This window comes from Syngnathus leptorhynchus, chromosome 1 (assembly GCF_054491065.1).
Source record: "Syngnathus leptorhynchus isolate UIUO chromosome 1, UIUO_Slep, whole genome shotgun sequence".
In the NCBI taxonomy this organism is placed as follows: domain Eukaryota; kingdom Metazoa; phylum Chordata; class Actinopteri; order Syngnathiformes; family Syngnathidae; genus Syngnathus; species Syngnathus leptorhynchus.
Genome location: NC_141195.1, coordinates 17860723 through 17874765, shown reverse-complemented (window position 1 = coordinate 17874765; position 14043 = coordinate 17860723). Strand labels below are relative to the sequence as shown.

The following is a 14043-nucleotide window of genomic DNA, read 5'->3' as shown; positions in this document are numbered from 1 at the left end:
TGTACGTGCGTGGCTGTGATGAGAAATACCGCTGAGACAAGAGGTTCTCTCACTTAGTCTGTCGTGACACATTACGCCTCACACTGCGGCCGGAGATGAGCTCCCGGCAGGAAGCACGGCGAAGTTGATCAAACTATCAACTGAGAATTGCGTATAGAAAAAATGGGTAATACTGCACTTATTCATCTAGCTCACAACTAAAAAAACAAAAAAAACAAAAAAAAGGATGTTTTTTCTTTTTTTTCCATACATTTGAAAACAGATATCAATCAGTATTGTCAAAATAGGCTTATATTCTTTTTTTAACAGATGACGACATCACATATCTCAAAGAAAAAGACGAGGGAGGTAAAGTCATCTATTCTGGGGGTCACCTTATAAAGATGGAAAAAAAAACAGGGCGAGATGGAAGAAAGTGAACAAGAAAGCATAGCCGTGACCTGATTGAAAGTGAACCGTTTGATGTTGTTGGCCCCAAGAATACGTGGCGACTGCATTGCGTGTCGTGGCAGACTACAAACTACCAGCTTCTGGCATTGAGAAAAAAATCTCTGCCTAAAAAAAAAAAATATTTATATTTTCAGTTGTAACTTCACATATTTTTGCAATCAATCACATTAGCAAAGCACATTTTATTTTAATAGTGAGTCCAGAGATTATTTTCCCCCTATGTCAAAAATGCCTGTTTTTATCTTCATCTATGAGGCCCGTCACAAATATTTTTTTTTAACACTACGTACTATCACAAAATTCAATCATAACACTCTTTAGTCAATGAGATAAAATATTGACAAAAACTGTTGGTGTCTACCAGGCCTTACTCCGCCTCCCAACCCCCATAACATTAGAAAATTCTTTAAATTCACTTACATATGAGTGGTCTTGCCACATTTAATATGAGTAAAGTCACTATAATGTGCAGTAAGCTTATCCCATCTCCCATCTTATCGTGAAATGAAATTAGCAATTCACAGGGAAAGTCACACCCAAGCAGATCTTCTTTGGGCGTGTGTCTTCCAAGTGTATTCGTGCTGAATCAGTACAGCGTCGGCTGAAGGTGACCCCATCCTTCGTCTGTTTCTGCTGCCTGTCTCACCCCCTAATATTGATCCCACTTGTCCGACTCACATCCGAGTCAAGGATACACAGATTCATTGCTTTGGTGACATTTCAGATACGGCCCTTGTGTAAATTCTAACCGCACGCGTCGCCATTGATCTCTCATTGACTCGCTCGTTCTATCCGAGTTGAACCGCTTAACACTTAGCCGTATTGAATCACGCTGAAAAAAGTCAGCATGGGAAATGTTGTCGTTGAGATTTCGTGAAATGTGGGGAGACTAAGAATAGAGTAGACTACAAGTGCAGAATCTAAATGCAGTGGCTGGGAGCAAAGGTTTGGACCACAGATGGGAGAATGTGCCTGCGTAGCCCTGCCCTGTCAAGGGTAAACTGCACACACGCACGCACACAAACACACACGCACACACTCACACTATTTTCGCCTCACTTTAAAACAGCAGCATGAATATGCATAAAGCCGAAGGACACAGGAGGTACCTAATTAGACAATCAGAAACTCCCCGATGCATTCCGATGACAGTGGATAGATGCCCCCCTCGCTTTCTCCCCTCCCCTCTTGTTAGTCATGCTCCCCGTCCAAATGCATTCCCCACTCACGGGGTGATCCAAACTTAGGACGATTATAACCGCATCATGTGAGGGTGAGAGCAGGCTTTACTGTGTTATTATGATAACAAATTCATCACAACATCCTTGACTGGAAAGAGCAAAAGAGCAATGTAGGAAGTCAGGGCCAGCCATATTCATCCGTCACTCCCCTGCATCATGCAGGGACACCCTTTCTACAAATAACACATACCTTGAGGCCTTTATGCGCATCCTCACACAAACGAGTACAGAAAACATCCACCCATTACAAGTCTGATTTGATACGTGACCACATTTCCAAGATAAATCATCTAACCCCGTTGAAAAGAGGGAAGGGGATGCCGTTCATTCATTTCAGCTGCCCAAAATGACATGAATAGTTTTGCAGAATTGTTTTTGTCAACATTGTGCTGCTCCTTCTGTGGTGCATACCTTAGTCACCTCGAAGTAGCTATATTACAGATACGCAGTGCACATGTATTTCAGTAAGCTACTGTCTTTGAAAAGGACAAAAAATATATGCCTGTATTTGTGCCGGTACGTTATCTGTCTACGTGTGTTGCTCCACCGTTTGTATTTCACTAAAAGTGACACTGTGGCATAGATGCTATCTGTTAGCCTGTCTAAGGCATTTTGCATGGTTTGTTAGCATGAAGTTAAACAGATTGAAGAACGGGTTAGGATTGAAAAGGTTGTAAGTCTGCGCACTGGTGACTCCAGAAAACCTTCAAACTACACACGGGAAAAAGTCAAAGACATCTGCACAAAAAGCAGAAGCTTGCACCACTATCACGCAACGGACAATGTAAAATACAATTGTGCCTTGAGATACAAGTCTTTTAAGATACGAGCAGTCATTTGAACAATTACAGGCTTTGATTTATGAGGAAAAACCTGACTGTAGGTTTGGTGACAGTTACTCAATTCACTCATCATAGAGATTATCTCAAGGCACCACTTAACTAGAAGTAACACGGACTTTATTCAAGGTGTAAACTTTGGAGTGGAAATAAAAAGACGCCTCACAAGCTCAGGTAGCTCACCTGCTGTGCCCAGACTTCACCTGTCCACGTGACTCGCAGCACATGTAAACCACTTGACATCATGCCCACTCCACGCATGCACGCGACGGATGCAGGTGGAAATGCTGGATCCACTCCCTGCATGTTTACTGACCTGCCGTGGCGCTGACACACACACATTCTCTTCAAGCAGTTGAGCCGCTCAAAGAGGATCCGTTTGAATGCGTCTATATACATTGCCGTTTCAGGGGTCAATCCTGCACTTGGGAATTTATGTTTGGGTTTGGAGAAAGCATAAGCGTGGTGGCTGCAGTGATGTGTGCCGCCGCCGCCCCCGCGTCCCGGAGAAAGAAAGAAAACTCGAGAGGATGCGCGCGGCTGACGGGATATTTTGACAGAGAGGAGAGAGAAAAGAGAGAGGGACAGAGAGAGAGAGGGAGAGAGAGAGAGAGAGAGGGGGGGGATGAGCGGCACATTGACATGCTCACGCATACACACTCAAATCTGGCAAGCTGCTTTTAAACGCTATATGGATCATGCCTGGTATGCTCTTTTCACTTATGACGTCACAATGTAACACTTTAATTCCGAACAAGCTCTTACCTTCATGTTCCAAATAAATTCTATGGATCAGCTTCTCCTGGCACGATTGTCATCACCCCTTTCTCTCTTCTTCTTTCTTGTTTGATGATAGAATTTTAGAAATTAAATTGGCGCTATTGGTATGACAAAACATTTAGCCCGAGGTGTCATTGAGGTGCAGGCGTGGTGCGCTCATGACAACGAGCGAGCGACTATTGTTGCGCAAAACGAGCTGGGAAAACCGCATGTCTCCGATCGTAGAAAAGAAAGAGATTCCACCCTGCTAAGGGCAAATACTAAGGTCATGAGGGAAGTTGAGGGGCGGAAGCTTGGGAGGGGAGAAAAGGAGTTTAAAGTACCGCCCCTTGTTTGTCTCAAGAGATCTACCTGCAACAGCATCACCCCGAACAGAGGAACAAAAGTTTTCACTTTTCTACAATTCAGTTATACACTTAAAAAAGGAGGGGGCGGAAACAGTCCTTTGAATTTATTAAATTTGAACACTTAACGGTGCTAATTAAAAGATGGTAAACTCAGGTAATTGAATTTTTTTTTTACCACGTGTAACTTGTAGACATTAAGAAAACCCTAAACACTTTTTTCTGTTTACTGCATAAAAATGTAGCATATTGCAACCACTCCAGCATATTATAAGGTGATACATGTCATGTATAAACATGATAGGTTTCACATTTTAAGACAATACAACTTTATTTAAATAGTTCATTTTACAACAGTTGGGGCTGTAACAAAGCGCTTCAACCATGAAGCGGAGAAAACAGTCAATTGAAACACAAATACCAAAACAGAAAGTCACTCAAAAGCCAAAAAATAAAAATGGGTTTTGAAATTTCAAAACACATTTGTTACAGTTCCATTTGACATTTGACATGACTTGTCGAAAAGGGAAGCGGGTGGAAGCAATTTGCTTATCCAGCCCCGTCCCAACTTCAACCAGGATTTCAATCATCTGGAGTTTGAAAAAAGATCTGTATACAGAAAGGATTTGAATACAGCAGTACGTGCTCTATAAATAAACTTGTGTCGAATTGGTAGAATTAAATCAAACTGTGAATTAGTGTAAAACGTTTTGACAACCACGGATTTTGAGTAATACGTGAACCAATCAAGAAATTAGCAGTACAATGTTTTTCCAAGCCATTTTATGATATCATGTCATATATAATACATGTTGAAATGCTTGTGTTGTTAAAGCGCTTTGTTACAGTTACTGATGCGTACATTCATTGTACGATGCAGCGGGTGACGGTCTGTCCGCATGTTTGCGCTCGCAAAAAAGAAAAAAAAAACGACAACTCCCATAATCCTATTCTGCAGTGATGTCATCAAATCACAATGGCGTCGCACGGGAATGATTCGTCTTCGTCTTTTTTCTCGTCTTCGGAGGACCAAAGCGAGAAAAAAACATCAGTTTCGTTCGGTTTTGCTAAAACGTTTAGCAAATTCAAACCTCCGAGTGGTGACGTTGTAACAAGGAAAGATGACATCGATTATTTGACCGGAATCACAAGGAATCAATTGCAGAGGTAGGCTAATGCTAAGGGTGTTTTGTTTGAAACGTTATTTAGAAACTTCACCAGATGTAAATTCGAGCGTGAGCGGTATCTCTAGTTTGCTAACGTTGATGTGTATTTTTTTTTTAGTACGAAGCCATCAGAAAGTCCAACGGAACGTATCATCCCTGTGATCCTGAAGAACCGCTGGCGAGCTCCCGACCAAGAGGGCCAGAACCTTGAACGTGGAGATAAAATCTGCGAATCAACTCAACTTAACGGCGATGGAAGTGGAGGCAAAACTCACGAGAATGACTCCGTGGAGGCTCAAGCTGTCAAAGAGCTTATTGAAGGTGTGTTTAGCACTTGGCACCTTGTTTTGGCCCAAGTGCCTCACACCTTGAACGTAATAGAAGTGGGCAGAGTAGACAACATTCTTAATTTTTCACTCAAGTATATTTTGAGAAGAGTAACTAGTCGAGAGAAACTATAGTTTTCCAAACATAGGGTATAAAATTTGTCAGACAAATGAATTCTCAAGTAAAGATATCTATAAAATCGTTTCTTTCCAGAGTAGTGGCTGACTTGATCTGTTCTCATGATAGATTCAAGGCGGAAGCTGGAAGAGATGCAGGCAAAGCCTAATCTCAACCTCACCATCATCCCACTGCTGGCGCAAAACAAGGTGCCTGACGGTTTTGAAGACGGAGACCATTTAAATGTGGAGCTGCGGCCAGATCCTGTGAGTAGCTCAACGATTCAACTTTTCTGTTGGAAATATGCAGAGTAGTCTTACTATGACCACAGTAATAAATCTCACGTCAGATGAAAACCTCTGAAGCAGTGTCAACCAAAAGGAACAATATCTTTTGTGACTGCCGAATATCAATATATTGTGCAAATGGTCAGAATGTGGCCGGTGTTTTGTATGACTCAGATGTATGTGTGCTACAGTCAACAGAAGAAGATTATGAAAGAGTTCCTGTTGAAGGCTATGGAATGGCTATTCTGAAGGGAATGGGCTGGAAGAAAGGGGAAGGCATTGGCCGCACTTTTAAGCAGTAAGTCGTGTTCATTGCAATTTCAATTGAATCTTATTGATACTTTGGTCTGTACTAAATAAAAGATGGGGCCAATTTAGTGTTTGGGCTTTGTTATCCTTCATATGTTTAATGCAATGATTTAAAAAAAAAAAATGGTACTGCGAGTGTTACATTAGCCCCCCCTTGTGGTCCATGAAAGATTGAATATTTGTCAGATTGCCATAGATTGTACAATTGAGTCATAGCCGAATGGGATTCCTCCCTTTGAAGTTCTATCCAAGAGTAATGAGCGATTTTTCCCGTGACAGAGATGTGAAGCCCTACGAATACAAGCCCCGTGTAATCGGCTTGGGTCTCGGGGCGGATCGCTCGGCCATCAAGGATCTAGAGCCCGGCAAACGTCGGCGCCCGCCCAAGCCCGGCGAGGAGCGCAACAAGGAGGAAGAGGAGGAGCATCTGGTCTTGGGTCGTGGTGGATGTGTGCTGCTGGAGTCAGGGGCACATAAGGAGCGCTATGGAAAGGTCAAATTTATTTTAATTTTTCCCACGAGACAATGCACACCGAGCTGCTTTGTGACCCCCCCTTCTGTCCTGTGCAGATTGAAGCTCTGGATACGGACAATGCTCGCGTTTTGGTGAGGTTGGCGATTGGCGGCGACGTGGTGTCAGTCCACCAGTACGCCGTCAAACTGGTCAAGCAGAAGGAATACGACAGATATGGCAAAGACCTCAGTAAGTGCAGGCAGAATTAGCTCAATACTTTTTGGATTTATTTACTCCCACGGAAAGTTTCCACCTTTGAAAAGTTCTGGAATTTCGCAACTGTACTAGCAGAGTCCCTCTCCCCATCAGGTCGTCTCAGCAAAGCACATAAAACCAAGGTAAAAGAAGAGCGAGAGCGTGAAGACCGGCAGCAACGGGAAGACAAAGAGAGGCAGCAAACAGACAGGGTCAAACACGCATCTTCCGAAAGAGGAAAAGATGATCGGAAAAGGAAACACAAAGAATCCAGTCATGACAGGTGCGTCCATCGAAAGCACACTGTCAATGCCACACTGTTTGTCACGTCATGGTAATAAGGAAGATTATTTGTCATTTCTCCAGCGATAAGCCTCCGGAAAAAGAGGCGAGGCAAGCAAAGGCGCCGCCGTCCTGGCTCCAGAGAGACTTGAAAGTTCGTTTTGTGGACAAAGATTTCAAAGGGGGAAAGTACTACAACTCAAAGGTATTCAGCCCATCAGCTTGAGCAGTGTCCGTTTTACATATTTTGTGTGGGGGGGACTTTGATGGTCACTTTAATAAATGTTCTTTTTTATCAGAAAAGTCCTAGGTATGGTATGGAAAAATAATATACAGTAGATACCACATAGGAACAGCGATTACAAATTGACCAATGTCTATTTATCAATGGTAATCGAAAATTGACCCGATTAATTGGCATGTCAATTCGATATTTTTAGCCCCCCCTCCCACATTTTGATGATTTCTTCACATGACATTTTGTCCCTCAGAAGTGTCAGAAAAGGTCCAAATCAAGACACATTTCCTATTGGCATCATCTTCTTTCAGATGCGCGTGGAGGATGTCTTAACGCCGTCGACCTGCATTTGTCGGACTGAAGAAGGAAGACTGATAGATGGTAAAAGTTCATAGACCTGTTTTCTTTGAGTGTGTTTTTTTTTTTTTCATTGAATAAAATGAATCATGTATGTTGTTTTTTTTGTCCTTTGACAGATGTGACGCAGGATATGCTGGAAACTATTGTGCCCAAAAGTGAATATGACGCCATCATGGTTGTACTGGGTGAGCATCGGGGACAGGTGAGTCCAAAGTCATCTGGATTTTGCTGAGAATCGTCACAATGTGTTTGAAGTCATGTCGCTGACCCCCCACATCTAAACGTGTGCAGGTGGGCCGTATTCTGCAACGGGACAAGAACAAATGCAGAGCAACGGTCCAGCTTGACAGATACGAAAAGAAACTCTTCACTTTGGGCTATGACTTTATTTGTCACTATGTGGGAGCGACAGACCACTATTGAATTATTATTATTATTATTGTAAGAACAAAATATCATTTTGTAATGTTTGTAATAAAATTGTGAATTTGTACATTGTACACATTTATTACAAGAGTACTAGTTCCACTAAATGAAGATGAGATTAGAGGATTTGGCCTTTAACTTGTTTGACCAACAAAGTTAACTTTCTATCGGAAAGCAAAACATGGCCTCAAATGGCTACAGTGACAACAATTCAAATATAGGTCATATCATAAAATACCATTTAGACAGGTTCTTCTTGCTTTAAGAACTTTCATATGGAAATAAACCAAACTGTCACCCTAGGAAAAACCTTTATCAACTGAAGCGGCAATGGTGACAGATGAAGTAAGATCTATTCATAGTAAGATGTTCGAAGGAACTAGGGAACAAAGTAGTATTCTAAGCTCAGACTGCTTAGCAAACTTTTGTTGCTTACAAAATGACTTTTATACAACTCTTCCAATACCAAAACAAAACACATCGAGCACAAGTACAGCTGAGAGTTGGCGTTACTCGTTGACAAATTGGTTTGCTGCATTGGCGCGGAGTACGGCTCCCGGACTCGGGTACGGTCGCTGCTGGAACAGAGGCCCGGCGGCCGTGGTGTCGGCTCCTGTCTTTGCTTCGTTACGTTTGGGAAGACCGCTAGACCACGAGCCCCTGCAAAAACATTTTTGCTCAAATGTGGTTACTTCCACTTTGGAACAAACAAGCACGGTTGGGAAGTCATGTGACGTACTTGGGAGCATCGGAATATGCACTTGGGTCCATGGGGTCCATTTCATCATCTTTTTTAGCTGAGGAAAAAAAATTGCAGAAATATTTGTTATAAGGAGTTTGTCGACGACAATGTTTTCCAATTTCAATAATCATTGGTGTACAATTTATAGAACTATTTTTATTCTGCCTCATGTTTATTTTACGTTTAAATCCACTGTAGGCCACAAGATAGTCGCACACAGACACAGTAAATTTGAATGAAAAGTGAAGAGTTAATATTTCAACTCACCGAGGTATTTTCTTATGATTATTAATATCCTCTTTAATCCTAATTTTTACACCTACCAAAAGCAATGGCTTGGGTAAGATTATGTAAATAGGGAGTTTGGGGGAAGTTTGTTTTTAAATGAATGCAAGTATTGCAAAGCTAATATCAAAGAAGAGGTCCTATGTTAAAATTTAACCTCACCTAATAAGATAATTTGATTTTAGTGCTTATACTATGACAGACCACAGTACTTGGAGTGTGTCTTGGAAAAACAGTCCAAATGGATTTCAGTTTACCTATTTTGCCTTTTCTATAGGGTACCACGTCGTCCCGCCTCTGCTTCCTTCTGTCTCGTTCGCGGCGCTCATCCCTCTCACGGTCGCGCTCTCTGTCCCGCTCTCTGTCTCGATAGCGCTCGCGATCTCGGTCCCGGTCTCTGTCCGTCTTGTCAGACTGACGCTCACCTCGGTCGTCCCCCGTCTCCACTGAACAGTTCGGACAAAGTTAGGACAAAAATCAACAACATAGTGAACTTGGTTTTTTTTCTCTTTGGTTTTGCTCAAACCTTTTTGTTTTTTCGCAGCTCTTGTTATTTGAGCAGACGGGTCGTTTGGCGACAGCCAGGCCACCAAGTCCGTCTCCACATTCCAGTAGTAAGGAAGGCCACTACATTAATAAAAGAAAAAAAGATTTCACTGGTCACTTCTGGAATGCTGTAATGTCTAAAAAACTGAATACTAATTCCTTTTTTTGGCCATCAATTTAAAAGTGGTAAATTTTGCAAATGATTCAAGTTTGCATCTGTTTGGATGACTTTTTTTTTTTTATATCCTATGAATAGTTTTGAGAAAAGCATGATCAAATTTGACATACTGCAGAAAATAAGCAATACGTACCAAGTGGGGTCAAACACTTTATACCAGTTTGGCGGCAGATTTTCTATCCTGGTGGCTTCATAATCGACATTGTTGTCGTCGTAATCTTCAGCAATAATCTCCTCATCTGCCCCTGGAGGGATAAAATATCATATGGTACTGGAATCAAATCAACTGAAATGGGGCTGGGTATTTTGATCCTATGTTTTTGTTTTGCGCCAACCTTGCTCTGTGGGTTTTACAATTCCTCGTTTGGCCAGGCGTGCCAGCAGTGCTGCAGGAAGGGGCATCCTGCAAGATAATGGACAAAGCTCTCTTACCATCTCCCACTTTTGGTTTCATTATCATCAAACTAAAGATTGATTCTTTTAAAGCGATTATCATCTCAAAACACAGTTGCGGCAATTTGCATTTGCCGGTTGCATATTTATTCGGCTTCTGAGCAACCCAAAACAAATATTTACAAGATATGTAAAACATTTCATTAGCTATTTATTATAGAAGACTGAATAAAGTCAGTGATTTTAGATTTAGAGTACATTCCTCTACTTGTTTCGTATGCGTAAGGCAGACAAATATATTGTTAAATATGTTTTAGGTAAGAACAACTGAGTGTGTGGGGCAGTAAATGTTTACATGTTGTATAGGCTTTTTTTTTAGGCATGTGTGTGGAATTTATCCATATAGTCGTCTGTATATAATTCAGATTTCAATTATTGATTGATTTTTGATCTTGGGTAATGATGATCCAAGTTCAATTGGAACTTTCTCAACACACGGTGTTTCAGCAAGGGATATGGTGCGTTGTTTGTTTGTTTTAATTGCATGTTTGGGAAAAAATATTCTAGTAATCGATCTTGATTTGACAAACGAAGGTTAACACTCGCTCGAATACATGCTACGAGTATATGGCAAAGCAACATGGTGGTAAACAAATGCAATGGATTTATAGAGGGAGAAAAATAAAAGCTCTCCTAAAAGTCGCAATCTAAAAGATGCAATCAACGATACTTAAAAGCCAAAGTTGAAAATAATACGCACATAAAAACTAATCTTTTACTACCTGCTTTGAGACAATCGCCAGTCGAAACGACGAAACCTCTTCCTGCGGCGCACGTTAATGACGTAATCGTATTAACGTTATGAGTTTGGAGGTTCTAGTAAAATGCAACCTATAACATGAGTGATTTGTAATAATTGTCTATCAAGAAACAAGTAAAAAAAATTTTAAAAAGATACGAAAAAATAACGCAACAGAAGTGATCATATAAAAAAAAATATGGCATTGTAATTATTTTACAATAATGTTTCCCCCACTTCATACTGTTCGGATTTGATTTGAAAAGATTTTACATTTCATATCAATAAAAATACCATCATTTTAGATCATTTTGATAAACAAACTAAAATCATTTATGTAGTCGTCTTACCGTGTGTCGCCTAGAAAAACGTCATCGGACCTTGCCTTTTGCCACCTGCCGCATGCATGTTTACTCCAGACCACTTGAGGTACACTATCTATAAACAGAAAAACAAAACAAACAAAAAAAAAGCCAAAGAAGAAACTTTAAACAACCCCACTTGGAGGATAATCACAATGACGTCACACCGCTATCCATCACAACAAACATGGAGGAGTATGCTCGTGAACCATGGTAACATTACGCTTTTTATATTATTTTATACACGTATTAAACTATTCGACCCAGTTCTAGGCTTTGTTTTGTCTGTGTTGTGTCCCAGTAGTTTGTAAAACCGTGTGGACGATTCGGCTTTCATGTTAGTAAAGAGATTAGGGTATTTAAACTACAAAATTTAATCTGTGAGCGCGAACAGAAATAAAATCATTAGTAATTTTATCTTTTTGTTTTTGAACTATCTTCGAGTTGGACGACAGTAAAACTAATGGTTAGAAGTAGTAATGTCCAAATACTTGTCCTGAACTGAGTCAATTTCAGTCTTTGTTGTTTTTACTGTATCTATTTTGGGACAACTTTTTTTTTTTTCTTAACTTTTACTTCCTTCATTTGATATCAGCATTTTTTGCTACATTATTAGTTTGGTCAAACAAGACTTTAGCAACCCTGGCTAGCACAACTAAGAAGATATTGCCAAAGTACTGGATATCTGATAATTATACTGAAAAGGGTATTCTGGTTATCCTACTCAATATCTTCTATTAGTCCAACAATAAATAAATCTAAAGTTAGAGTAAATATTGAAAGAGCAGATTGTATGCATATGATTGTCAGTGATCAGTTATAAATATTAGGTCTAGTCTTATAAAATATGTGGAAATCTTGCTGCTTTTTAGCCCGTGGAGGATAGTGGATGACTGTGGAGGCGCTTTCACCATGGGTGCCATTGGTGGCGGTGTGTTTCAAGCCATCAAGGGCTTTCGAAATGCCCCGGCGGTAAGTGCGCTTATTTATTCTTCCTCTCTCTGTACTTTTTCTGTGATGATACTGTAACATTTCAGGGAATCGCACACAGACTGAAAGGCAGTGGAAATGCAGTGAAGTTAAGAGCTCCCCAGATTGGCGGTAAGCAGGTAATAGAATCGAAATTTTGAACTGATATATTAACGTCAGTGTCTTGATTTGTTTTACAGGTAGCTTTGCAGTGTGGGGAGGCGTCTTCTCCACCATTGACTGTGGTTTAGTTCGCTTGAGAGGAAAAGAGGATCCGTGGAACTCTATAACAAGCGGTGCCCTGACAGGGGCCATTCTGGCTGCTCGCAGTAAGAGAAAACTCAAGTAGACACTACGGGGATACGTCATAATTGGAGCACAATCTATTCAACTTCTCATTTCAACTTCACACCATTCGGATTTCGTAGACCAATCAGCGAGCTTAAAAAACAATCACTAATCCAATCACAAGATGGATGAGATGAAAATAATTTTGGGATTTTTTTTTCCCCCCAGGTGGGCCATTAACCATGATGGGCTCTGCCATGATGGGGGGAGTTCTACTTGCTCTAATTGAAGGTGTTGGAATTCTTCTAACAAGATACACAGCGCAGCAGTTTCAGAATCGTGAGTGGCAACACAAGTGTGGCGTGATGGTTGGGTGCTTGTACTTCATAGATGTTGTTGTCCTCCTTCAGCGCTTCCTTTCGCAGAGGATCCCAGTCAGTTGCCTCCAGAGCATCGAGAGCGTGACGCGGCACCAAAGGCTAACTTTCAGTAGAGCCGCAGGGGACAGGTGTCAATTCACTTGTCACTCAGTCCATTCACCCTGGAACTTAGCAGCAAGTACAAAGATGGTGAAGGGATGCAAAGAATGACTCCCGCTGCTGTGAAAGTCAACTTACCTCAGGTAGAAGTGACTCTGAATTATCTCTAGGGAAGTTGTAAATAGTTTTTTGTGAATGGAGACAATAGATATTGACACAAATACACTGGTGCGTTAAGATATGTGTTTAAATCGTTCCATGACTACACTTGCAGCTCATGTTTCCCCATTGAAACTCCAAATGGAAATGCAATTTGCAGTCATGAATCATGTGAAATTTGATGCTGCCGTCTAGCGGTAGAGCTCAGAAATGCAGCTTGTCTTAAAATTTGCCCTCATCACCAAGAAATCGAGTGTTTAAAAAGTTAGGGCGCTCGTTTGTCAACGTCAATTAAAAAACCTTCAGATGTAGCATTTATTTATTTATTTATTTATTTATTTATTTATTTATTTATTTAAAAGCACTTGGCACACACACTACATACAAACAAACACACGCACACAAAAAGATTGTACTTGTATAGATAAACGAGCAATCATAGAAGTTATTGACTATTTTTCATGAAAATGCGTGAGAAAAGTAACATTTGATAATTGAGATGAAGGCGCAGTATCCAGAGAAGAACCATTGCAATCGCGGGTCCCTCCCAGTGTGCTTGTATGGCTTTGTTCGGGTTGTCGGCAAACATGCAAACTCAACACAGGGTCTTTGTTATTTAAACGATAGAATTGCAACTTAGCAATGAGATCTTGTTTTCCTGTATCGAATGTTTATTTTCTTACAATATTTATTCAAGGGGCTCAAATGAATAAAGGCGTCAAATGTTGTTAAATCAAGGGACTGTGCTTTTTTCAATTCCCTTCCTTGCTTTGCTTCAAAAACAACCCAACTTATTTTGTTTCATAAGAGGGAAATTAATATCTTACAAAACTATTTCCTAAAAACAAATACGATTAATCACAGAATCTCAATTGGACTTTGGGAGCCTGGCCACTCCCAAACATTAATTTTGTTCTTCTGGTAATCTTCCAGTGAACAACAGAATTCATCTTTCTGTCAATTACAGC

The 14043-nt window shown here is 40.7% G+C and overlaps 4 protein-coding genes across 4 annotated transcripts in view; 2 read left to right on the top strand and 2 right to left on the bottom strand.

Moving 5' to 3' along the window:
• The window catches only part of magixb (MAGI family member, X-linked b), a 39421-nt gene extending 35846 nt beyond the window's left edge, over positions 1-3575 (bottom strand). The window contains 1 exon segment of the mRNA XM_085922589.1: positions 3296-3575. The gene's annotated coding sequence lies outside the window, so the exon portion shown is untranslated.
• A 1017-nt stretch (positions 3576-4592) lies between these two features.
• gpkow (G patch domain and KOW motifs) lies at positions 4593-7942 on the top strand. Its single transcript, XM_085919774.1, has 11 exons — positions 4593-4821; positions 4939-5141; positions 5394-5530; positions 5743-5849; positions 6140-6353; positions 6431-6563; positions 6684-6852; positions 6936-7056; positions 7401-7470; positions 7566-7651; positions 7741-7942. The coding sequence occupies exons 1-11, from the start codon at positions 4631-4633 to the stop codon at positions 7870-7872; spliced, it is 1563 nt and encodes a 520-aa protein (XP_085775900.1). The 5' UTR covers positions 4593-4630; the 3' UTR covers positions 7873-7942.
• Positions 7816-10871, bottom strand: pqbp1 (polyglutamine binding protein 1). The gene is made up of 7 exons (XM_085919785.1): positions 10802-10871; positions 9962-10029; positions 9760-9871; positions 9429-9529; positions 9160-9348; positions 8615-8672; positions 7816-8535 (listed from the first exon to the last, which is right to left on the bottom strand). Exons 2-7 carry the CDS (start codon positions 10026-10028, stop codon positions 8385-8387), a joined length of 678 nt encoding a protein of 225 aa, XP_085775911.1. The 5' UTR covers position 10029; positions 10802-10871; the 3' UTR covers positions 7816-8384.
• Positions 10872-11249: 378 nt separating this feature from the next.
• LOC147062438 (mitochondrial import inner membrane translocase subunit Tim17-B-like) lies at positions 11250-13789 on the top strand. Its single transcript, XM_085919797.1, has 6 exons — positions 11250-11393; positions 12053-12152; positions 12218-12281; positions 12350-12478; positions 12666-12776; positions 12848-13789. The coding sequence occupies exons 1-6, from the start codon at positions 11368-11370 to the stop codon at positions 12928-12930; spliced, it is 513 nt and encodes a 170-aa protein (XP_085775923.1). The 5' UTR covers positions 11250-11367; the 3' UTR covers positions 12931-13789.
• The last annotated feature ends 254 nt before the right edge of the window (positions 13790-14043 follow it).

Bases quoted from the DNA above. Each gene is read 5' to 3' on its own strand.
- LOC147062438 (XM_085919797.1), top strand. From the start codon at position 11,368: ATGGAGGAGTATGCTCGTGAACCATG. The intron at 12,479-12,665 runs GTAAGAGAAAAC...TTTTCCCCCCAG, and splicing joins GGCCATTCTGGCTGCTCGCA to GTGGGCCATTAACCATGATG. The intron at 12,777-12,847 runs GTGAGTGGCAAC...GTCCTCCTTCAG, and splicing joins AGCGCAGCAGTTTCAGAATC to CGCTTCCTTTCGCAGAGGAT.
- pqbp1 (XM_085919785.1), bottom strand. From the start codon at position 10,028: ATGCCCCTTCCTGCAGCACTGCTGGCACGCCTGGCCAAACGAGGAATT. The intron at 9,349-9,428 runs GTTTGAGCAAAA...CGAACTGTTCAG, and splicing joins AGCTGCGAAAAAACAAAAAG to TGGAGACGGGGGACGACCGA. The intron at 8,673-9,159 runs GTAAACTGAAAT...TTTTTTCCTCAG, and splicing joins CTATAGAAAAGGCAAAATAG to CTAAAAAAGATGATGAAATG.
- gpkow (XM_085919774.1), top strand. From the start codon at position 4,631: ATGGCGTCGCACGGGAATGATTCGTCTTCGTCTTTTTTCTCGTCTTCG. The intron at 4,822-4,938 runs GTAGGCTAATGC...TTTTTTTTTTAG, and splicing joins ACAAGGAATCAATTGCAGAG to TACGAAGCCATCAGAAAGTC. The intron at 7,057-7,400 runs GTATTCAGCCCA...ATCTTCTTTCAG, and splicing joins GAAAGTACTACAACTCAAAG to ATGCGCGTGGAGGATGTCTT.